We start from the raw sequence: 24202 nt of genomic DNA, 5'->3' as shown, positions 1-24202 counted from the left end.
TCTATAGATACACCACTCATTTCTCAGATCTCTCAACTGTAATGTCTTCCTCATCTCCACCAAACCCACTCAACAAACATTGAGGGATGAAATCGAATCACCGATATGCTTCTGTGGCGACCTTTGTAGGCTTCGCGAGTGCTAGGACATCTCCTATACCTATGGTCTATGCTTCTTCATGTGTGCTAACTACCAATACGACAAGTCTCAATATAGACTGTATGAGTACCCACCGATATAGCGACATAGATCAGTCATGTGGCACTTTCCACATCTTGTTCCCGATTTCACGCATTATTTTACTAATCTCTCATCTTGTTTTATCTGTCCAGTCTCCTCCACCTATCTGTGACTTCATCGAATGATTCGACATTAAGAAAAATGAAGACCAGAAACGGTGAGTCAACATGACCATGCGGTGGAAGAGGAAAGCTTACACATGCTAGGAGTACGAGCAACAACAAGAGGAACTACGGCTGAAGCAGCAGGAAGAGAAGCGCATGATGAAGGCAACGCAGGACCATACTGCGGCTCAGGCCCGCGAAGCTGAGAGGGCAAGGAAGCGGGAGAGGGCCCGTCGCGCTAAGGCAGCAGGTCTTGATGCTCTGAGAAAGGGCAAATATCCTAGGTGCATTTAATAGAGAGCATCTAATGTAACCCGACATGTTTTCACTCACTAAGGCATATTATGATTAGGAGCGGCACACTATTAAGTAGGTCTTTATGCGTACCGTACATGCCACCCGTTGTGTCTTCGTGGTTAGGGTCCTATGTAATATTTGTCATCGTATGTTTCATGTAATGTTTGTCACCGTTTGTAACCTCTGTGTCAGATAATATGCTACGAGTGCTTCATATCTATAATTTTGTTTACAAAATTTAATTTTGCATCCTCCCAACAATACGTCACTAAAAAATTATTGATACAATTTTACATCAAATATCGATAAATTTACAACGATCCAGAATTTCCAAAATATCACTACTCCATAATGCTGAATGGCCACTTTTTTACCATTTTGATCCAAAATTTGCAACATATCAATTTCAAATATTTTCGACCAAACGAATATGCACTATTTTAAATATTGAGCAATATTGATATAAAATTATAAAAACAAACCAATTTCGTCATATTTGGGTCTACCTGCCCCCGGGAGGGCGGTTACCTTCTACCCGCTCTCTGATAGGGCGGTTAGCCCCACCCACCCATCCTTACCAGTTTCTGAAAGGGCAACCTTTTTAGATGACGGTAGACGTCTATTTATACAAATCTTACTGCTATAAGTCTATTTATTTAAATATTTAATTGAAAGAATATAAAAATAAAAAAACACCAAGCTCATGCGGCCACGCCGTTCACCTGCCACTACCAGCCCAGTTCAGACATCCCGATCCACTATCTGCTACATGACCATGAGTTATGTCGGTTACGAGAGCGAGCCGTAGCTGGTTTGGCAAGTCGCGTACTGTGCGACGATGCCCGCTTGTGTTCTCGCTCGGTTCGACCCAGAAGCTCATTAAGTTCAGATTAAATTAGGATATGATATCTATACATATGTGTATTAAGTGGTACTATGTATTCCTGCGTATTTGAGGTCTGATGTCTTCTCAATCTCTTCTAGTATGTGGATACACCCATGTGTATGTAGAGTGTGTGACGTGTGTATAGTGTGCATCTTTTATACCTCTCAAATAAAAAAAAGAGTTATATCGGTTCTTCCTTTTCCTTTCAGCTAAGAGATTTCTATCAGACAATTAAAATAAAACATACAATCCTGAATCGGTCAATAGAAATAATATCATGAAACGGTCTATACCACGTTCACAATATTTGTTAATAGATATGTGGTTATCTATGATATAATATATATATTTAGTTTGTCTTCGGAATCCACAACATAATTTTGAGAGTGATACCTAAATTAATCTTTAGATAAAAAGCACATAGAACGTTGCAAGGCATGTGTGTTTTGGGTTAATTTGGTATAATGTTAGATGTGGTAATTTAAAAACAGATATTTAGGTTCTTTTGATTAGTTTTTTCAGAATAGCGTAGGTAGGTCATTTAGAAGCATGTATTAGGGATACTTAAGGTTAATTTTTTTTATAATAATAAAGGTGAATAATTTAAAAATGTGTTAGACAATCTAATGGCTATGGTTATCAATGATGGTTACGGTTTAAAAATCGATAGTCCGATGTGTTGCTTTTTTAAAATTTCTAAGATTTCTCTAAAATAAGCCTCCAATTAGAAATAGTAAGATCCTAAATTATTTTCATTAATCAGTATATTAACGTTATCAGTAATGGAATGAGATGTCTAAATTGTAGGTCTCATCTTAAGCTAATGATATGCATGGGTTACATCGTGACGTGTTGCTTGGAGGCTTATGCATCAGTAATTCACTCTTCCAAACAACTCATTCTGTCCCTGTGAACCATGTCCCTAGGTCTGGTTCTTATCGTCCTGTAGAATTGGCAAACTGTCGTGAGAAAATTTGAAAGCAGGAGAGAGAAAATATAAATATTTGCAGTAGAAGAGCAGTATAGGTTAACTAAACATGTACGGCGTGGAGTTTTTTAATCGTGGTGTGATACCAGAACTCTGAAGTAGACAGAAACACGCGTGATTATTCTTCTAGGAAAAAAATGAAAGGTACGGGCAAGAGTGCTAGTAGGAGTATGTGGAAAAGGTTCCCAGGCTACCTACAACCAGTTGAGTAGATATTGATTTCTATAGTGCAGCTTAAAATACATTACATTTTTTCTCCGCTTTAATATATTTTTAGAGGGGTGCAGTTGGTTGGTTGATATCATGATATATGACTAACCTACATGAACACAAACTGAACTATACACTGGTCAGCCTCCATTCGTAAGTGAAGTCAAGAGAAAAGGTTACCATGGTTGTTCACAAGAATTTATCGACGCCTTGAGACAAAATGAAGCTCCATTCTTGCGAGTGGGCAAAGAAAAATAGAAGACTGCACTGGTTTCCTTTTTGTTTTCAAAGACAGGATCGGCGTGCCCAGGGCGGAGCCGCGAGAGACGGATCAACTCAACGTTGAATTTCACTCTCATTTCTTTTCAGAAACAGAATCCTTAATGCCATGAAGTCCCGTACGTGCATGCCACAGACTGGCGTATTTCTGGTCATGTGGCCTCCAATTCAGAATTCACGAGTTCTTTATTCTAATCCAGACTAGACGTAAATCGGAGTATTTGATTCGATCTTATTATATGGCATATGCCCCGACATCACTTATATTTAATACAGTAAATAGTATGACAAGATCCACGAGGACCACGAAACGTTTAGCCGTTTAAAGTGTGAGACTCAGAGACTCAGAGCCTAGTGAAGTACTATAGCAATATAGCAATATAGGTTGAGCAGTTTGGCATACTTGACGTACTATACAAACTGGATACAATATATACGTAGCTCCTATGAAATAACCGGGCAGAAACGTACGGTTCGGTTGGTTTGTGTCTCTCTAACATTCTTATCACTTGCCGGACAGGCCAAATCACTTTGTGCGACCAGAAAAAAGGATGGCATCGTCCCACAGAATGCACGAGAGCACTCGACGACCGAAACGTACGCCCTTCGAGGCGCAGCAGAGAACTTAAACGCGAATTCTAATCTGCTCCTCGTAGCGTAGGCGGCTGACACACCGAGACGCCCAATGATGAGAAAATACCGCACTCACTGCCGTCATTTAGCCGAAACGCGACCGTACAGCTCGGGCGGCGGCTGCACTGCACGCCGCCAGTCGGCCGGCCTTTTTGACCGGAAAGAAAATTATATAAAATCTTATCTTTCAAAAGATAAAATCTTATAAGATCTTTGACGCGAGTCTTATAAAATCTCTTTCCTACCCACAGGCCGCAGAATTCCGCCCCAGGGCACGCACGTCCGTCCGCCCGTCCGGTGTTTCCAACCCGGCGCGACCAGGAGGCGCGCACCCAACACCATGGCACCAAGCAGAGAACGAGAAACCTCGGGCCGGCACGGCGCCAGCCACCCGCTGCGGAGTCTGGGAAATCAAGATAAGCACGGGCCACCGATAGGGACTTGGGAGAGCGTGCCGTGCCTGCGGGGCGCCCATCCCACGAGATGGGGCCGTACGAATCGGCCCCACTCCCGGATATGCATCGGCGCGCCGTGGCTGGGTGATTGCGTTTCACCGCGCGCCAGCCAGCCAGCCAGGCAGCCAAGCGACGGCCCGCGTCGTTTTCCCCACCTGCCGATGGCACAGGCGCACAGCCGCTTTCCGGTAGCGCTCCCCCACCCCGCCCCGCGCAGCTGCCAGGAAGCTTCCTCCTGCCAATCCCATCCTATCCGGGGCCGAGGGTGACGTCGCTTGCTGACTGGACCGGTCCGGTTCGTCCTAATATTCAGCCACGTAGGCGACCGGGGGACGTCACGTGACGCGTTGGTGAAAGTGAAAAACAACGGGCGGTTCAGCAGCGGCAGTACTGCGCACGTACGTGGTGTCGGGTACGGCCGAGGAGCTGACGACAGCCTGCTCGTCCATTACGAATCGGTTTCCGTTTCCTGTAGGGCGTCTCCAACCATTAAAGACAACACCAAATTTAGATGAGAGAGGATATTTCTTAAATTTTATATAAATCTTATCGTTTATAATTTTTTTTATATCTTATGGAGGATAAATATGTTAGAATAGGACATGCCCATACTATAAGTAAGATCTTATTTTTTTTTTCGGAATACGTAAAAGGAATGCGTATCATTATATTAAAAGGAAGAAGAACATAAAGTTAGATTAAAAGACAACGCGCAGAATAGAACTCCTCGCCCAGCAACATACGGATGCTGCCCACCTAAGCCGACTACTCCTCAAATAAGCAACCTAAGTGATGAGTACTGCCCGCCGAGATCTATAATTTAGCCTCCGCTATGATCCGGTCTAGAAGTTGTGACACCGTAGAGGTCTATCGAAGAGCCCAGCGTTGTGTTTCTTCCACAGATGCCAAGCTACAAGCATGAAGAGTGTGTTGGTTCCTCTCCGCATAGTCGTCGAGTGCAGGGAGACGATGTGTGTCCACCAATCTTGTAGAAAGACATTTGGGAGGAACACACATGTGTGGCTAGCGCACATGAGCGTCTCCCACTAGAACGATTTAGAGAAAGAACACTCCACCAAGATGTGATCCGTAGTCTCAGACGCCTCATCACAAAGCCAACAAGTAGGGTGAGTATCTAGACCATGTCTCATGCGCCGCCGCGAAGCGAGCCAGATGAAAATCTTGATTCTGAGTGGAGCCCAAGTCCTCCAAATCCGGTCGGCACCTTGGAAGCCAACAACCCCGAGATGAAGAATCGTATGCTGAGCGCGCCGAGTACACCCTGTCCGCGGACCATTGCCACATGAAGACGTCCTCAGTATGCTCATCCATTTGAAAGTCCGAAAGACAAGACCAGATCAGGATATATTCCATGAGTGCCTGCGCAGAAAGTGCCCCGTTGATGTCATGGATCCAATGCTGGCCTTGAAGAGCCTGAGCCACCGTTCGAGTGCGGATTGCCCGATGACTGATCATTGCCCAGACTGCAGGAGCAATTGATTTAATCGACTGCCCGCCGAGCCATGCATCCATCTAGAAAAGAGCATGCTCGCCATTACCGACGCGCACAAAGACAAAATCATTAAACAGAGCTTGAACATCTAACTTGGCCTGTAGGATCATGGCCGATCAAGCCCGATCACGATCAACTTTTTGCAGCCAAAGCTAGCGCAGACGCAGAGCATATCCGGCAAGCTTGAGGTTCGGAACGCCGAGGCCGCCGTACTTCAACAGCCTACAAACCGCACCCCACGCGACAGCGCACTTGTCGCGCACGGACGCATCGGTCCCCGACCAAAGAAACTTACAACGAATTGCATCGATCTCCTTGATTATCCATGCAGGCAGTTTGTCAGCCATAAGAGTGTATGTAAGAATGGACAAAAGGACAGACTTCACTAATATAAGACGGCCACTTTTTTTGCAGCAGAGGCCCTTTCCAGGAAGGAAGCTTGCCTACGAGGCACTCCACGAGCGGCTGAAGTTGGGTTTTCGGGAGCTTCTTGGTCGATAAAGGTGAACCAAGGTACTTGATCGGAAAGTGCACGACTTAACATTGGAAGATGGCTTGAATACCCTCCAGCACCTCTTTGTGACTAAAGATAAGAGTAATTGAACACTTATAATAAAGCTAGATCCCACTCTAGCATCTCTCTATTTTGAGATATAGAAAATGGTAAATAGTGGAATATATATAAATTTTGATAAGTGTTTTCTTACCTAGAGCTAGCCGTTAAAGATGGAACGAATTCTGCACGCACGTCAGCACAGCGGTGTCCTCGTACCAGCATTCAAAGTTGGAGGCAACAAGGTGGTAGGCTCGGCCCTGACATTTCAGTGACCCGGAACGAGATTAAAAATGAGATCTCATTATTAAATATAAATCACACATATACATATATGTATATATGTGTATACATATATATATGTATGTATATATATGTATACATGTATATATATATGTATATACATATATATGTATACATGTATACATATATATGTATATACATATATATGTATATACATATACATGTATATATGTATACATGTATATATATATATACATGTATATACATATATATATATATATATATATATATATATATATACAGTGTTGGCATCTACTCCCTGCTTGCCGAATCAGAGAGCTAGATTTTGTGAATTAGTTAATGCTCGACGGCCAGGTGGTGGCTACCAGCACCTGAGATTCATTTACAATCATTAGTAGCAGCAGTTACTAGTATTTCTCTTTACTTTGGCTAACAAAAAAAGCAGGTGATCGATGGAGCTTTCACTCGTCCGGTACGAACTACCTCCACGCCTTGTGTTGCATGAAAGGCCATGCATGAAGCTGCCAGGAAGCTTCCTTGTGCACAGTCCCTGGACGGGACTGACGAGGTTCAGGCTCTCCGACTCCTGGTTCTCGGTGCTACGGGAACTCTATGTTGAACGCATTCGGTCCAGCTGGTAGCAGCAGGTTGCGACGTCAAGCGTAAGTTTACGCTCGTCAGTAGTCTACTTCCAGACCCTAGCAGACATGGCAAAGGTAGAAAAAGGCTGCGATCTGGAACAAAATATCGTGATTTAACCCTGCGCATTTCCAACTATTCTCTGTGCGACATGGCTCAATGATAGCCAGGAGATCTTGCTTGTGCGAGTGGCCATTGTTTTCTTCCACCCCGAGATCAACGACAGAAGCTCTGGACCTGCCAATGGATAGGCAGAACCATCATAGCGCGCGCGCTAGAATTGAGAAACTGAAGACCACCGCCTGATCGAGCTCACGTCTGCCTCGAACAAAATGACGAAACTTTTAGGCGCGTACAGTCGCGAGCGCACCTAAACATGTACTGAAATAGCACGGGGATCATCAGACCCTACATTGTGTGCTGGAGAGCCCTTTCTCCAGGGGGCAGCAGCAGGCCCATGCTCCGGACTCGCAAACTTTCCAAGTAGAAGAAACATATGTGCCCAACTGAATCGATCAAAGGCGTGCAGCTAGATGGAGTGAAACTATAGCCATGTGGGCGTGGTCCAAAGTGGCATCTCGGATGGCGATGTGAAAACCTTTCGCCCGGTGAACGGTGGTGGATACAGTATATATGCATGTGATGCAGGTTCCACCCAGTTTGTGGTTGTCCGTCTTGCAGGTTTACCGCGCGGAATCTTTTAGTTTACTGCTATACTGTTGTTTGTTACTGTTGAGGCAGCTTCTCCATTCAGATTTCTCTGTTTCTTTTTTCCTTCTCTCTCCTCGCAAATGATCTAACTAGGTCACTTGTTTCTTTTGGAATTTCTTTTCGTTTCAATTTGAGGTCTATATATGCGTAGGAGTTTGGATGTTAGCACAGACTTGCAGGTATGCTCCAGATCAGACATTCCCCTCGCCTCCCGTCGATCAAGCTCAGAAACAACACTCGGTTCGGTCTCGTCGATCCAGTTGGCGTAATCTTTTTTCCTCAAAAAGAAACAATTTCCTTCCATTTAACCAATTTTTTATGGCCTTCAGCGGTCTATAATTAATCCATTTTAGTCCTAAAAACTATCCATTTCCGTTCTCCCACTCTCTGGCATCCCGAGGCGCCACGCTTCAGGCTTTCACCTGCGCGGACCACACATCCCGTCAGAGCAAGCGGCAGGCAGTAACCATTTCGAGCAACTGCAGAACGAAAGAAAATTCTGAAATTTTGGTGGTTGTGTGATCGCTGCTTTGCTCCCTTGGTGTCGCCAACAACCCAACCAAAACCAATGCTACGAGGGTCCAGCAGCTTTATTGACAATGCCGTTTGGTTCTATCATTCGCTCATTTTGGTTGCACCGACCTGCAGAAAATAAAATTCCCACGACAAGAACTTGTTCAGCGACTAAACATTTTCTTTTTTCTGAACGAGCACACGATTACTCATCCATATATGTACGCATGGGTCAAGAGTCAACAGTGCAACTAATTATAATATACCACTGTATGATGAAACTATAGGACCCTGCCCCGCATCGCTCCAGCGGAGAGAGAGTTGACGGCCACCAAACCCGTCTTTCCGTCAGCCCTTCTCTCGGCGTCCCCCCTTGCCGTCGTCTGAGTGGGCCGTCGAAAGTCCGTGAGGCCACAAGGACAACGACGACGGGGCTGCTTTCTGTCTGCATCGCTGTCCTCTCCCTCGTGGCGTCTTAAGGGGCGGTAGTAGGGGCGTCTATGACAGCCAGGGTAGTTAGATCCGACGTCGACGAGCGTGGTTTTGACCAAATCTGGCATCACCGTGCCCAGGACAATCAGTTCTCATTAGGCGTGGGAGCTGTCGGACGGAGGCGGTGCAGAGCTAGTCAAGCTCGTGCTGCGGGGCGCACTCCGCGTGGAGAGATGACGACAAGCGGTCGACTGGGGTGTGACGACGGTGATAGGGTGCGCGGTTGGCTCCCTCAGTAGAGCTTCTTGGGGATGTCGCATCGATGACTACAACTAGATCCGGTTTAGGCCAGCTGGATCCACGTGGAGCTAACCAGATTCAGTCGAGGATGCGCTGACGGTGAAAACGGGCGGTGGCTAGAGGCGTGCTTTGCAGCGGCAAGCTCGACGATCGGTGTGGCGCTTGTGACAACAGCGATTTCGGTGGTCGCAAGGAGTGGAGGCGGCGGAGGAGTTTTGAGGTTAGAGTTCACTAAGGAGTTGGGTCGGTGTTGCTGGCAGCATTTGAGCATATGTCCGCGTGGTGCGACCGTGATTTTGGTGGCAGCTCGATGGAAGGAGTATTTGTACGAGTTGCAGGGCGGGCTGCGCACCTCTGATGGTAAGGCAAACTGGATCCGAAGTGTGGTTTCCAGCGACGGGTGTGGGCGGCGCCCACGCGCTGTGATCGAGGCGATGATTGAGGTGGCCTCAGAGGTGACCGGATCTCGTGCGATGTTTTGGTCAATGGGTATGTGCGGTGATGCAGCGGCACTACGATAATGGATCCCGCACAACAACGGCCTTCTTGGTGCGATGCAGTCAGCTTTGCAACAGCTTCCTCTACGCTCGGTCAAGATCGGGGTTTCGACGATTGCGAGGGCGAATCGAGATGTGTTGGGACTGGTGGCGGCTTGGCACCACAGTGGCGGGTAGCCCCACATGGCGGCAGCTAGTTTGGTGCTCGGCTATCTAGTGTTTTGGTGGTCAGATGGTGCTCCGTTATTGGTGGCCGGTGTTCGGTTGTTGCGGTGGTGGTAGCCTTGTAGGGCACGGTGGCTCGATGGTGGATGGTCCTGCTTGCCGGTGGTCGGTTCGGTGATGGGCAGCCGTGCTCTCGGCGATGTTGCGGGTGATATCATGGTGGTTCGTTTTGGTTGTCGACGCTTGTTGTGGTCATATGTCCAAACGGCCATGTAGTTAGTTGCTGCAATTGATTGTTTGTTTTATTTTTCGTGTTTATTATTTTTTTCTTCTGATTTTTTAGGTTCATATTTTTATATATTTTTCTACTATATCAATAAAAGCGAACACTGTCGGATGCTGTTCATTTCAATATATATTCTGCAGGTATGCTCACTGTAGTTCATGTCTGCGTACACCCCATAAGTTGTAACTCACAGTGTTTCGGGTGGTAACTGGGGGATGTACGCAGTGCGAATAACAAGTTGTAACTCATAGTGTTAGCCTCTCGTGTTGCAATTATTCATTTATGTGAAGTTGTAACTAGTCTACCTAATAAGTTGTAACTCACAATATTTCGAGTTGTAACTGAGGATGTGCGTAGTGCGAATAACAAATTGTAACTCACAATGTTAGCTTCTCGTGTTACAATTATGCATTTTTGGACGTAAAGTTATAACTGTTCTACCTAACAAGTTGTAACTCACAGTGTTTCGAGTTATAACTAAGGAATATATGCAGTATAAATAGTAACTGCGTATAGACGCGGAATAGCCACTTCGTAAGATCTGTTACCAATCTCTGCCTTCGGAGCACGAATATCTTCTACTCTAATCTTCAATGTAGAAGAAAAACTAATAGTGACTTAAAAAAATGTATAGGATAGAACGCAACCGGCCCTTCGGACCTGAAATGGGCCAGGGAAGTGGCAAGCGCAATCAAACGAACTTTTGTTGCTCACCCCCACCCTGTCGCTTTCTTGGCGGGCTGCCACAGGCCTACAACACGTGACACACCGCCCCACGCCCACCGCTTTATTAGCACCACCCCTCTCTTCTCTCCTTCCCCTGCCCACCGTCCTCCAACAAGAACCGAGTACTCTTCCTCGCTGCTCCTTGAGTTCTTGCGAGCGCCTCGCGTCCGCCGATCAGTTTGCGCTCTGTGCTGGAGGTGAGGTTCAGCGTCCCTGCCCCGAATCCGTTTCTTGTGTGGCTTTGTACTGCAGCAATTTTTTGCATTTGCTTTTTCTTTTTTTAGATGCAGTTCTGAAAGTGCGGGTTTGGAGGGGGGGTGGGGGGGGGGGGGGCAAAGAGTAGGTGTTGGTGTCCTGTCCTACTACTTTCTGCGAATTGCTATCATTTCTTGCGGCATTTGACTTGTCATGTCCAAGATATGCATCCCCCTTTGCTCTTTGCATTTCCAGCTCATATGTGGCCTTCCCCCCAAGCTGGCATCTCCTTTTTGCTTTTTTTCTTAGTTTCTTCAATATCTGTAAAGTGCCTTTTGGACTGAGTTTTCATTTTTGGTTCTGATTCATCCATATCAATCAGCGAGTGGTGGTTGTTTCCTGTCTGGCATATACCTGCGAACATGCTAGTGCCTCTGGCTGGCATATGCTTTCCAGGGTTTGAACTTTGAATGCTTTACTTGGAAAAAGGCTTGAGCCTTTTGCAGGCTTCCCTTGTGCTGCTTTTGCGCCTTCTGGTTGCAGGCACATGTGTTTTCTCTGGGTAAAATCTTCAGGTTGTGTGCCTCTGTCTTTACCACCTTTTTATATTGGGGAAGTCATAGTGGATCGAGTCATTCTGGTTTAGTCTTTTGGAGTGTCTATTCATTTTATATCATTTTGATCAGTGTTCGCGAGATTCCTAGAGAAAATTTACGATTTCAAGAAGGCTGCGCCCTTTCCCTTCTCCTTTTTGCTTTCTGGGAAACAACACAAAAACTGCTTCTTGGAAGGGTGGTATAAGAATATATTTCTCTGTTTACTCGAATGTTAGGGATTGAAAGGTTTTATTAAACGGAAACACTTAATGCTGAGAAACAGTATATTAAATGTGTGTAGAACTCGTGAACCCTTTGTTAATTTTGTCTGTGAGTCATTGCCCGTCAGTTTCTATTTTTATTGTTTATTGAAAGGGCCCACGATGTTTATGTTCTAACTTCTAGAGTTCATTCGGATCAGTGCACTATCCACCTGCCATTTAATATTTTTCATAATTTTTTATTTCCTACTTATTTCTTTTGGAGATCTGTTGAGTACTGGCGCTTGATCCTCATCTTGTACAAGATGGTGTTAGTGTGATCAGATCTATGTTCACATACGTAACGTGATCTAGTTCTTGCTTTGAAGAGGATAATCTTGTGTGGGAGCTTTGTGTCATCTGTCATGTTACCTCACTTTTCTCCAAATCTGCCATCAGATTCAATCAAAATGAAACTTCACGTATAATCTCATTCCGCTCCTTTCTTGTGTGTTCTTCCTTTTGCTTGCGAGAGCTTGTCTCTTACATATTTGAATGGCTAATTTTTCAAGATACTAATTCAAGTATTGGTTCATTGAACAATAGCAGGTGTCTGAAGAATAGCTTGAAGGTTCATAGGAACTTTTGTTTCTTGGAAGATGTACAGGGCTAAGAGAGCTGCATTATCACCAAAGGTGAAGCGCCGTGTTGGGAAGTATGAGCTCGGACGGACCATTGGGGAAGGAACCTTCGCGAAGGTCCGGTTTGCGAAGAACACTGAAAATGGGGAACCTGTTGCCATCAAAATCCTTGACAAGGAGAAGGTTCAGAAGCACAGATTGGTTGAACAGGTCAGTATCAGGCAATTCCTTTCTAAGACCACGCAGTAGTTACTTTTTATGTGTCCATATCATGACTCATATGCCAAACTAAAGTTAATTAGACATACCGTGGTTAAAAGTCTTGTGCTCCCTCCGTAAGCCGTAATGACTTCTATACATTGTGAAATGTTCAGTCTACCATGCAGCCAACCTTATCGTCATTCCTAATAGTTAACATTTCATAACTTGTTGATCGTGTGCGCCATTGCAATCTGTGCTTTTCTTTGGTCAAACTTCACTACCATCACTTACATCTTTGTATCAAAGGAGCAACGTGGAGAAAGAATTTTCTTCCTTGGATGTTGCCGTGTCAGCATGGGAGCATAGGAAGATGTAACTTCAATTAAGAAATGATTCTATGTCTACATATTTGCATGCCATCGAGATATATCTACATGGTGATCTTCCAGTTGAAGTCATACTACCAACTCAGTATGTTCTCCTGGTGCCTTGTGCTGTTTCCAATTGCTGTCTGAACTTTGTGCAAATTGAATACAAAATACAGTGTCTTCAGTTTGTACACTTAAGCATATGTTTCCCTCAGTGCCCTCCTGGGTTTCCATGTCCTCAGTTCTTCCATGATTGACTTCATAACCATATAATTATCGGACAAATACTTTCGTTAGCCCACAAGTTCATGGTGAAATATCATATGTATTTTTTAATATGCTTCTCGTATAGGGAATGCCTCATGCTGTATGTGTTTCCCCCCTTAAGATCTCCACTATCTACTTGATATCTCTATGCTGATACTGTCCTAAATTCAATGCAGATTAGACGTGAAATATGTACCATGAAGTTAGTAAAGCATCCTAATGTTGTTCGACTGTATGAGGTAAGCTCCGAAAAATTATCAACGCTTCAAGATATATCACTGCATCTTTCTGTAAATGTGTTTCTTTGTAGACCAGAAATATGTTCTATTCATGCCTATACTCTGATACTATTTGGCTGAAATTTTGCCTTCTGTCTCAGGTGATGGGAAGTAAAGCAAGAATTTTCATTGTTCTGGAATATGTTACTGGTGGAGAGCTTTTTGAAATCATTGTAGGTGCCATTATATCATTTATCCGTTTGAAGCGCTCAAAATTATATTGCCATAAGCCAGACCATTTATTCAAGTTGCACGATCATGTTTTGATTAATTCTATTTGCTATTATGCAACAACCTCGCAATCAGGCTACTAGTGGGAGGTTGAAGGAGGATGAAGCACGCAGATACTTTCAGCAACTGATCAATGCAGTTGATTATTGCCACAGTAGGGGAGTGTATCACAGAGACTTGAAGGTAAAGCCTTAATTTCCTTGCCGTGTTCTTCGATAATAAATTATGCACAGAAGAGCAGACAAGTGACACAATTATGCTTAACCTGCATTTGCAGTTAGAGAATTTGTTGCTTGATGGTGCTGGAAATCTCAAAGTATCTGACTTTGGTTTAAGTGCTTTAACTGAGCAAGTGAAGGTACCATTGGCTAAATTACTTCTGATAAATTCTCGATAACAGTTGTATCTTGTTCTTATGTTGACTGCATTTCATTCCTTTGACTCTAAAGGCTGACGGTCTGCTTCACACGACATGTGGAACTCCCAACTATGTCGCTCCTGAGGTAAATTTTTATTATTATCATAGAATAATCGTGTTTTAATTGCACTCTGGAATTAAACAAGATTGTCTAACTAATACTTGTATTGGATCGCTGTAGGTGATCGAGGATGGAGGCTATGATGGTGCAACAGCAGATATCTGGTCTTGTGGAGTAATCCTCTTTGTTCTTCTTGCCGGGTATTTACCTTTTGAGGATGAAAACATCATCGCCCTATATAAAAAGGTAACATACATGAAAATGAAGCATGATAGAACCAAGATGTTATTATTATTTATTACCTCTGATTACTCCTTTTGCAATCACAGATCTCAGAAGCTCAGTTTACCTGTCCCTCTTGGTTTTCCGCTGGAGCTAAGAAACTGGTTACCAGAATTCTTGATCCCAATCCTACAACTGTAAGTACCATTTAACTTTGGAGCGTAGTTTTTGCAATGGATTATATATTAGCTAACCAATTATCAAAACTGTAAGCATGATGCACAACCAATAACTTTAAATATACAGCTAGGACTCAACAGATCTTCCAGACTGGAAACCGAATTCCTGGCTAACCTTGAATCTGTTTTGTTTACCGAGTCGTTTCATTAATATTTGAATGGTGAGATGTATTTGTGGAATTCCAACTTACCTGCCTTTTGTTGCTTTCGAATATTGAACAGCGGATCACCATTCCTCAGATACTGGAGGATCCTTGGTTCAGAAAGGGATACAAGCCGCCTGTATTTGACGAGAAATATGAAACTAGCTTGGATGATGTCGACGCTGCTTTTGGTGACTCAGAAGTGAGTCAAGTGACCTGTTTCTTGTTTAAAGTATTAAGCTTTTTGTGGTCGGAATTAAGTGATTAACTCTACATAATTGATGCGTTTACCAGGACAAGCATGTGAAAGAGGAAACTGAAGATCAGCCAACCTCAATGAATGCATTTGAACTGATTTCACTGAACCAGGCACTGAATCTGGACAATTTGTTTGAGACAAAGAAGGTCAGAAATAGTTATCTTCTTAGATTTGTCAATGTTAGGCTTTCACATTCTATTACCTGCATGTTGCTGATGACATATTTTAGAAACTACATATCACTACGATAAGCTTATTTCTTCTTTTTTGGTGACAGGAGTATAAGAGAGAGACAAGATTCACCTCACAATGTCCTCCAAAAGAAATCATTTCAAAGATCGAAGAAGCTGCAAAACCACTCGGATTTGACGTTCAGAGGAAAAATTATAAGGTACACATTCCTGTTGATTACTGTTTACATATACAATATTTCTCTTACTACTTTCAACTTATGGTGTAAAATCTGGCAAGAATGTTGAAGTTACTAGAGATTTTAATCCTAATCAATTTGTATTTTGTTCTTTCCAGATGCGGATGGAGAACCCAAAAGCAGGGAGAAAAGGCAATCTCAATGTTGCAACTGAAGTAAGTGGTTACACCGCGTTAACAAAATAGTTTAAGCATTGAAGAATAAACACTCATCCAGATTGTTTTTGTATGACAACCTTTAGGTTTTCCAAATAGCCCCATCCCTACACGTGGTTGAACTCAAGAAAGCAAAGGGGGATACTCTGGAGTTCCAAAAGGTACTAGTCTCGAGTAATTCTGGCCATATGATCCTTCTTTATGCAGTTCTCTATAAAGTAAGCCGTAGCATTAAATATGAATATGCATGCGAAATCCAAATAGCATAGTTAAGCTGTATTACCGTTCGCTTTTCTTCGATTATACATCAGTTTTGCAGATCCTGGGTTTTGTGTTATTTTCCTAACGAATTTAAGTTATCTTTCATAGCACTGTTTACTAGGAGTAAATCAAGTAGCTAAAGCAATTGTGCTTTGCAACAGTTCTACAGAACTCTGTCGACCCAGCTGAAGGATGTCGTGTGGAAGTGCGACGGCGAGGTCGACAGCAACAGCGCGTCGGCGTGAAGCGGCTTCTTCCGAGCTTTCAGAGGCCGGCGCTAGCTTTCCCTGTACATAGTTCCTCCTCCAGATGATGAGTGTTCATTGCAGAGTCAGTTTTGCAAGCAAGTTCGTTCGTTCGTTCCTTCCTTGATTGGTTGGCAGATAAGCTCTGATGAAATAACCGCCGTGAAGGCTGTTGTGGATGAGCTTACTGATGCGGTTATTTCGTTCGATTTATGGTCTGGAAGCAGATGGAATGGGACCCACAAAGCTGTAGTAGTGTTTTAGGGTTGTAATGGTATAATCAGATGATGTATGGGAGTACCTATTTGTCAGTTCAATCCCCTCTCTTTATTCTGGAAGATACGTGGACATGTTAGTTAGATTGTGCTCCGGTCCTTGTCGATGATGCTGAATGGCTGAATGGTCCTCTTCTTCACCTTCGGTAACCTCCGTCAGAAACTAGAGTCCAAACTTTGTATAAACTCTGACAAAAAAACACCAACCCTTAGATAGCCATAACAGCCAAAACGTTGGATCCGCTGTCAAGGCGTATTTGAGACTCTAAACTAACATAAGTGGTATCATCTTTTGAAAAGGCCTCCGAATTGGTCAGCGCTGGATTTCTTAATATCAGATATTGTGAAATGTAAAATCTCTTCAGTGCTTTTAAATGGAATGCTAGGAAAGATGTTTTATTATAAAAGAGGAGTACGATAAGGATCTTTGTCTTAGCTGCTAATTTGTTGTAGAGTATTTTAAATAAAGTTAAGAATCTTGGTTTGTTTTGTTTGCCAATTTAAATTGAGGTTGTTTCTGACTTTTGAGTGATTCAATATGTTAATGACACGCTTCTTATATTCTAAGTTTATCAAAAGTAATTATTTGTTCTCAAAACTTTGCTCAATGTATTTGTTGTTTTTATAGGCTTAAAGATAAATTACAGTAAATCAGTCATGGTTCCATTAATGTCATAGATGAGAAAATAAAAATTCTATCAAAAACTTTTAATTGTTAGAAAGAGGTTTAACCTTTCACTTATCTTGAGCTCCCTTTGAACAGTACTAAGCTTAGATTGGAACATTTAATACCTCTCATTAAAATGTCTGAGAGGAGATTGATTTGTACTTCAACCTTTCTAACATAAGCTGGTCAGTTTGAGATGATGAATATTGCTCAGTCTTCATTACCATCCTATTAGATATGTATTCTTAAGATTCCATCAGCCGTTATAAAATAAATCGACAGTTATAGAAGACATTGCCTCTGGCGAGGCTCTGATGTTAATGGTAAAAAGCCGGTTTTAGCTTCGTAGAAAATGGTTTGTAGACCGAGAAAAAAAGGTGATCTTAAGATCATAAAATTAAGAACTCAAAATGAGGCTCTTCTTAAAAATCTTCATAGAGTTCTACAATAAGAAGGATTTGCCTTGGGTATATCTTTTTTTATAGTTATTATAAGAATGTTACTTTGCATTCTTCTCCTAGAAAATTAACTTTTTGGTGGAGACATACTGTTAAATTGCTTGATGTTTATAAAGGAATTGCCACTCCCTTGATTGAAAATGGTACTTCTGTTCTTTTTTTTTTTGGAAGACATTGGTGCGAACTAGTAGCCCAACAATCTTTTTTGGAGCTATACTCTTTTGCCAAAGATGGAAGAATCATGCTTCATGCGGCCTACCATCTGAATACTCTTGCGGAAGGTTTTAATTTTCCCCTTTCGGTTCAAGGTTATGAACAATTTTAAGAGCTTCAGGGTCATTTGACAATCTTAAATTTCAATAGTCAGAATTACACTTGGAGTTATATTAGGAGAAATAGTTTTTAGTCTGCTAGCAAAGCCTATAAAATTCTAATGGGACACAGGCCCATTCATTCTATCTTCAAATGGAATTGGAAATCTTGTTGTCAGATGAAGTATAAAGTTTTCTATTGGATGCTTCTAAAGGACAGACTTAACACAAGGGAACTCCTCCGATATAAAAATATGTATCTTCCTTTGTATTCATGTGATCTTTATATTTTGCGGACGGAAGAAACAAGATACCACATCTTCCTCTCTTGCAATTTTGTAACAAACTGCTGGACTTTGCTTCATCTTCGTTTCCTTTCTAGCTTTACTCTAATGTAGAGTTTCAGGAGATTCAGAAAGAAGCTTGCAATCCCTTTTGGAATGGAAGTCATCACTCTTATGTGCTGGAGCATTTGGGTCATCCAAAATGATTGAATTTTCAATAAATCTGCTCCCACTATTGAAGCTGTTTGGACCCTATTCACGAAGGAATTTGTCCGTGCTATTCACAAAGCAAAACCATCTAGAGTGGATATTATATATCAATGACTTGTTTCTTCAGAATAAACTGTTGAAGTTTTTTTTCTGTTTTTTATCTTTGGTTTGTAATTTAACTTTGTTATGTATTTTCTTTTCTTTTATTTAATATATAACCAGTAAAGGATAATCCTACTATTTTATCAAAAATCATAGGTGGTATCATCGCTAGAGGAGGTAAATGATCAAATTCAATGTCACCTTTCTCTACGGATTCGGTACCTAGAAACAAAATTTGTTAATGTAGTTATTACGGTTCGGTTCGGTTTGTTGATTTTTTTAAAAATCGGTTTTTGGAAACTAAAAACCAAAATACCTTAGAGAAAAAGCAAACATAAACCTAGATAACTGATATCTTTTGGTTTGATTTCTTCGGTTTTTTGTTTGAAACCAAAATTTCTACATAGCTCGGTAGAGACATACCTGAGATATCATTGCAATACAAATATAGCCATAAAGGCATACGACATAAAAAAATCATAATAAGTCTAACATACTAATTCAAATAGTCTTAAGCCAGGCCATGCGAGGAGGTACGTGAGTGTCTTGGGCCTTGGCGGTTTAGGCGGGATTTTGTGTGCCTTAGGAGTTGACGAATGGAGTTCTATGTATATTTCAGTTTATACAGTTTGTTTGGTTTATAAGTCTAGAAGCCAAAATTAAATCAGATAATCGAACAACACGACTTTGAAAACTGAACAATAAACCGAATGCTGAACAAACTATAAAAATCGATTATTTCGAATCAGTTTCGGTTTCTATATTCGGTTTTCAATTTTTTCCCATCCTTACACACAAATGGATGATAGAGTTCTTCAACCCAATTACAGAAAGATGGAGAAAAATTAACCTCCTGCATGCTTCGTCGGAGTTGCCACTTGCCACTATCAATGACCTTGATAGTTGCCGGAGAAGAGGTGGAGAAAATCTTACACAGTCGCCACACCATCTCAACCACCATAGGAAACTCTAGCAAAACCTAAACTTTATTGGAGGAAAATCGAGTCTTAATAGTAGATCCATGAGGAATACGGGGACCCCGTTCCTCTCACCGCTGAAGAACATCACCTACCAGGCAGGCAGCATCTCCATCGCAAGTTGCAAACCAGAACCCGACGAAATGAGTAGTCTGGGAAGAACATCACCTACCAGGCAGCATCTTCCTTGCAAGTTGCATACCAGAACCCGGTCTAACTTCGCCAAACATTGCACTCAATAGGGACGCTTCACATGCGACCAGACTTTTCGGATCAGCATTCCACATGCTTGCCGAGTGCTGACCGCATGATTTGATCCTTCGAGAGAACATAATGTTTCCTCACAAACCAAGCAGCAGCATCTGACAACAGAATGCAAAGTAACTACCTGTCCTGGTAGCAAAGGATTCGAGCAGATATGATGAACAAATAGAACTACAAACTGGATTCAACCGCAATCAGGGTCCAGAACAAGCAAAGCCTTACAGATTCACACAGGAAGCAAGAGGTTCGATGACACAGTGGAGATAGGGTGGCAGACGGGCTTAAATGCTCAGCAGCTACAGCTAGTACGGTTCTTCAGGGAAGAGGAGGAAACAAGAGCTGCATTCCTTACTAATATGCAATGCACGGTTTCCTCCTCCCGGTTGGGGTATACCATTACCACGGCTCACTTGGCCATCATCACCTTGACGAACTCCTCGTAGTTGATCTGGCCGTCGCCGTCGACGTCGGCCTCACGGATCATCTCGTCGACCTCCTCGTCGGTTAGCTTCTCGCCAAGGTTGGTCATGACGTGGCGGAGCTCGGCAGCGGAGATGAAGCCGTTCTGGTCCTTGTCGAACACCCTGAAGGCCTCCTTGAGCTCTTCCTCGGAGTCGGTGTCCTTCATCTTGCGGGCCATGAGGTTGAGGAACTCGGGGAAGTCGATGGTGCCGTTGCCGTCAGCATCGACCTCGTTGATCATGTCCTGGAGCTCAGCCTCGGTTGGGTTCTGACCCAGAGAACGCATGACAGTCCCCAGCTCCTTGGTAGTGATGCAACCTGTCCAATGGACCACAGAGACCAACTTCAGATCGATTCATAAACCAGTGAGAGTTCAATAAGTCACCAGCTTGACTATTTTAGTAGTTATCACATTTTTAGTCAAAGTGACAACAAACATAACTAAATCATACATGAAAGAAGAGTCTCAGAAGCAACTGAAATCAGACAAAAAAAGGAAGACAATGATTCAAAATCGCGGTGTCTAGCTGTGGAACACGATTCATAAGGTGTATGGTCAGCAAACCATTTGTCCAACTCCAAGCTGACAGCTAAGCCATGACCCTCCGAGTCTTTCGACTGAAGTAAATAGATTTACTTGATGTTGGAAGGAAAAAAATCGTCACTAAACAAGCTTCTTCGAGCATAATTCATACCGACCAACTGAGCATCATTCCTATTCGATTATACACATCTATAATGCGATGTCACAATCATCATGCCTAAAATATGGAGGTTATCATAAATCCATAATCATGAAACCAAACCATGGTGTTATAACCATCGAGTCACATCATGTACCAAAGGGCAGAACTGAAATATGCACATGCCGAAACCCATTATCAGGACTATCCAAAACCTAAACAGTTCCCTCCATCTCTTTTCCAAAAAAAAAAAAAAAAACAGTTCTCTCCATTGCTTCAGATCCTTGGATCTATATAAGCCCCCAATCCACAGGCACAACGAATAATGTTAGTCAAAAGAGAGGTCGTGTGCATTGTAATGGTAGACCAGTCATGGTGTCCCTGCCTGCTAGGCTGCTGCCATGACCAAACCAACCCCAACATATAGCCTACCTACTGCCTACAAATAAAACGACCGCGAGGAGCCAGCCTGCCTGACTTGGTCCACGGCCGGGCCGGATCTAAGCCCAACTGCCTCGCCAAATCTGGATCCGAGGCGAGGCGTTCCCCAATCACATCGATCTAGATTCCCAACGGCGCTTTTCGCTGCCTGATTCGTCTTCTGCTCACGCTCCTAAAGATTTACCGCCCGGTAGAATCTGGCTACCGGACGCCGGGACGGAGTAAAATTTTGATGGGGGCACGCGTAACACGAGATCTTTAACATTCGACACTGGACCTGGTCATGTACGAGATGCGGAGTCCATGGGTTTCATACGAAACTGAAGAACAGGCGAGGTACACGTTTTTTTTTTCTTTTCCCGAGAACGTATTCGGCAGCTACGAGTCTGGAACACGTATATACAGATCGCAGAAACAGCAGAAGCAAGAACAGGAAGGAGGTGTCCTTTACCGTCGCCGTCCTTGTCGAAGAGGCTGAAGGCCTCCTTGAACTCGGCGATCTGGTCGTCGGTGAGCTGGTCCGCCATGGCCTCTTCTAGGCTTCTCTCCTCGCGCCGAGCAGCGGGCGGGGGGGCGGACGAACGGGGTCGGGGCTGGCTGGAGAGATCAGGCAGGCAGCGTCGCAGCGAGGATGGAAGGGGTGCGTCGAGGGGAATCCGACCGGGCTTTATACGCGCACGCACTCCGTCCGTCGCCTCCGTTCCGCCGTCCACGCCCTCCCCGTTAACGCCGCGCCGCGAATTCCCCAAACTGCCCCTCTCTCCCCCTAATCATGCTGCCTCTCCCCTTGGCACGCACACAGGCTGGAAGGACACGATGCCAGCAAGCGACTCGCGGAAACGGTCGCCGATTGAGACATGGCCTCGAGAGCTGGGACCGTGCCTGATCTGGCGACTTGCTGTCGACGTCGTGTGCTGGTGCGCGCGCGCATCTATCACGTTAGGAATCAACCCTCAACGTTGATCTTGTCCAGGCTGGCATGTCAAGTTTAGTTGAAATTTGTAGGGTCTTGCCAAAATGGGTGGCTTAGACCGTCTCGAGCAGAATCGGTATTTTTAAGTCCGGTTAGTACAGTACTTTTTCGGTGCACTGTAGCAACTCCAGCAGAGTCGGTACCTGACGCTACAACGCGCTATAGTGTCGCTACAGTACTGCGGAGAGAGAAAACGGAACAGCAAATCTGCGGACCTACTGTAGCACCCGTAATACTGTAACAGTACTGTAGCAACAGTACTAAAAAGACTGACAGTGGGTCCGAATGGGAAAACAATGTCTGTTACTGTAGCCGTATTGTTCACAGAGGTTGACAGCGGGCCCGAAGAGAGAAAAAAGAGGAGTAGAACGTAAAAAATAGAGTAACTGCTGGAGATGAAAAAAATAAAAGATGTTGTAATAATGTTTTAGAGGATAAAAATATAAAGTAGCTGCTGAAGATGGTCTTAAGATTTACCTCAATAACGATATACAGTTGCCTTTGAGATTTTCTATGTGTGGCATCACGTAACTTTAGCACCGCTACTAGAGGCATACGGGTTAGAGGTGTAAATTGGTGAATAAAAAATATTAATCTTCTTTTTAGTTTAATTAATAATACTATTTTTAAGTTAATTTTTTTTTAAAAATTAATACAATTAATTGAACTAAAGAGATTCGGTAGATATTTTTATATTAATTAATTTACATCTCTAATATGAGTATCACCGTACTAGTTGATATAACACGGATGGTGCATTCCATTTCAATGCAAATATTAATCACTGGAACATCAAAGAGCCTTTTCGTGTTGAGTTTTCCCAACTGGCATTACCACTACCGGTATATTTACTTCTCCGCATTTGATAGGACGGTGCCATGGGGTTTACAACTCAATTGTACTGCCCTTCTATGAACATACGTGAGTGAACTTCCAGAGAAGAAACGTGTGGTTGTGGTTGTGATTCTGTTTTTTTTCTTCTTTTACTCGATTGCAAATAGGAAACATGGGAATGCATTTTTTCTTTTGGAAAACAACATGGGAATAGTATCACCACGCAAAAATCATACAGCAGGATAATCTCATAGTAGACTTAGTCGTGCAGATAGGTGTATGTGTGTCAGGTGCTCATGCGTTGTAAAATAAATATAAATATTAGACACGATAATATTAAGTATAAACTCAAGATATAAAGATGTGGATATGGCATAATAGCACTGTCAAACGAATATATCATGAGTGATATTGTATTTTGATTTTAGATATATCTGAAAAAGGAGAGAACATTATCTGCTAATTTTTAATATTTTTTTTATTTATTTTTATTATTAAAATAAATTTTATATCTATAGTCGGTAACAGACAGGGAGGTTAGAGAACATGACTGAAAGATACAAATAAACAAATTATTTAAATTTTAAAAATTTTCATTAGATATATAGAGAATAAGGAAAGATACGGCGTAAGAGACAAGAGACAACTCGTAGTTTATACGATAGAGAATATTACTAGGTGCTTGGAGAGAGGAAAAAACGCTGGCATCACGAAGCAGGAGGGTAGGTTTGTGAATTCTTGGAACATGCAGCCATGTGGTACAGTACAACTGCCCATGACTTCCAACGAGGGGCGGCATGTTTCAGTTTTCCAAGCAGCAGAGATTACCGTACTACCCCCGACGCGGTTCGGACGCGGAGTGCCCTTTTTTCCATTTTTGAATTCCCTCAGTTTAAAATGTCGGTGCCACGTCACGTACGCGTACCGTTGCTGGTCCGATGGGCTATGGGCCTGCGGCCCAAGTTGTTCAGACTATCCTGTCTCGTGGGCCCACCTGCACATAGCTTCGAGCTTCCACTCATGCTTTGAGGAAGAGGAAGACTGGAAGAGGGAGTCGCCATTCATGGCGGTCGGCAGCATCATCAGCTTGCTTTTACCTTTAGGGAAAGTAAAAAATCCCGCCATGATTTGGATCGCTTCTTGGGCATCACCGCGTCAGG

At 43.1% G+C, this 24202-nt stretch overlaps 2 protein-coding genes across 5 annotated transcripts; one reads left to right on the top strand and one right to left on the bottom strand.

The window, feature by feature from the left end:
- Nucleotides 1-10756: 10756 nt before the first annotated feature.
- On the top strand, nucleotides 10757-16439 carry LOC133912384 (CBL-interacting protein kinase 31). 4 transcript variants are annotated; one of them, XM_062355081.1, is made up of 15 exons: nucleotides 10757-10888; nucleotides 12292-12533; nucleotides 13336-13398; nucleotides 13539-13610; nucleotides 13744-13851; nucleotides 13946-14026; nucleotides 14118-14171; nucleotides 14268-14393; nucleotides 14477-14566; nucleotides 14831-14953; nucleotides 15046-15156; nucleotides 15288-15401; nucleotides 15539-15595; nucleotides 15682-15756; nucleotides 16018-16439. In XM_062355081.1, exons 2-15 carry the CDS (start codon nucleotides 12342-12344, stop codon nucleotides 16099-16101), a joined length of 1350 nt encoding a protein of 449 aa, XP_062211065.1. In that variant the 5' UTR covers nucleotides 10757-10888; nucleotides 12292-12341; the 3' UTR covers nucleotides 16102-16439. The 4 variants fall into 4 exon arrangements, with proteins under 4 accessions (XP_062211065.1, XP_062211064.1, XP_062211066.1 ...); XM_062355080.1 differs by having other exon boundaries at nucleotides 10774-10888; nucleotides 12289-12533; XM_062355082.1 differs by lacking the exon at nucleotides 10757-10888 and adding an exon at nucleotides 11282-11461.
- Nucleotides 16440-19804: 3365 nt separating this feature from the next.
- On the bottom strand, nucleotides 19805-21888 carry LOC133912383 (calmodulin-1). The gene is made up of 2 exons (XM_062355079.1): nucleotides 21687-21888; nucleotides 19805-20429 (listed from the first exon to the last, which is right to left on the bottom strand). Exons 1-2 carry the CDS (start codon nucleotides 21760-21762, stop codon nucleotides 20056-20058), a joined length of 450 nt encoding a protein of 149 aa, XP_062211063.1. The 5' UTR covers nucleotides 21763-21888; the 3' UTR covers nucleotides 19805-20055.
- Nucleotides 21889-24202: the final 2314 nt, after the last annotated feature.

Source organism: Phragmites australis, chromosome 3 (assembly GCF_958298935.1).
Source record: "Phragmites australis chromosome 3, lpPhrAust1.1, whole genome shotgun sequence".
Classification (NCBI taxonomy): Eukaryota; Viridiplantae; Streptophyta; class Magnoliopsida; order Poales; family Poaceae; genus Phragmites; species Phragmites australis.
Note: the sequence above shows the minus strand (reverse complement) of the source record. Positions and strands in the feature narration are given on the sequence as shown.

Bases quoted from the DNA above. Each gene is read 5' to 3' on its own strand.
- LOC133912384 (XM_062355081.1), top strand. From the start codon at position 12,342: ATGTACAGGGCTAAGAGAGCTGCATTATCACCAAAGGTGAAGCGCCGT. The intron at 14,172-14,267 runs GTAAATTTTTAT...GGATCGCTGTAG, and splicing joins CCAACTATGTCGCTCCTGAG to GTGATCGAGGATGGAGGCTA. The intron at 15,402-15,538 runs GTACACATTCCT...TGTTCTTTCCAG, and splicing joins TTCAGAGGAAAAATTATAAG to ATGCGGATGGAGAACCCAAA.
- LOC133912383 (XM_062355079.1), bottom strand. From the start codon at position 21,762: ATGGCGGACCAGCTCACCGACGACCAGATCGCCGAGTTCAAGGAGGCC. The intron at 20,430-21,686 runs GTAAAGGACACC...TCCATTGGACAG, and splicing joins CTTCGACAAGGACGGCGACG to GTTGCATCACTACCAAGGAG.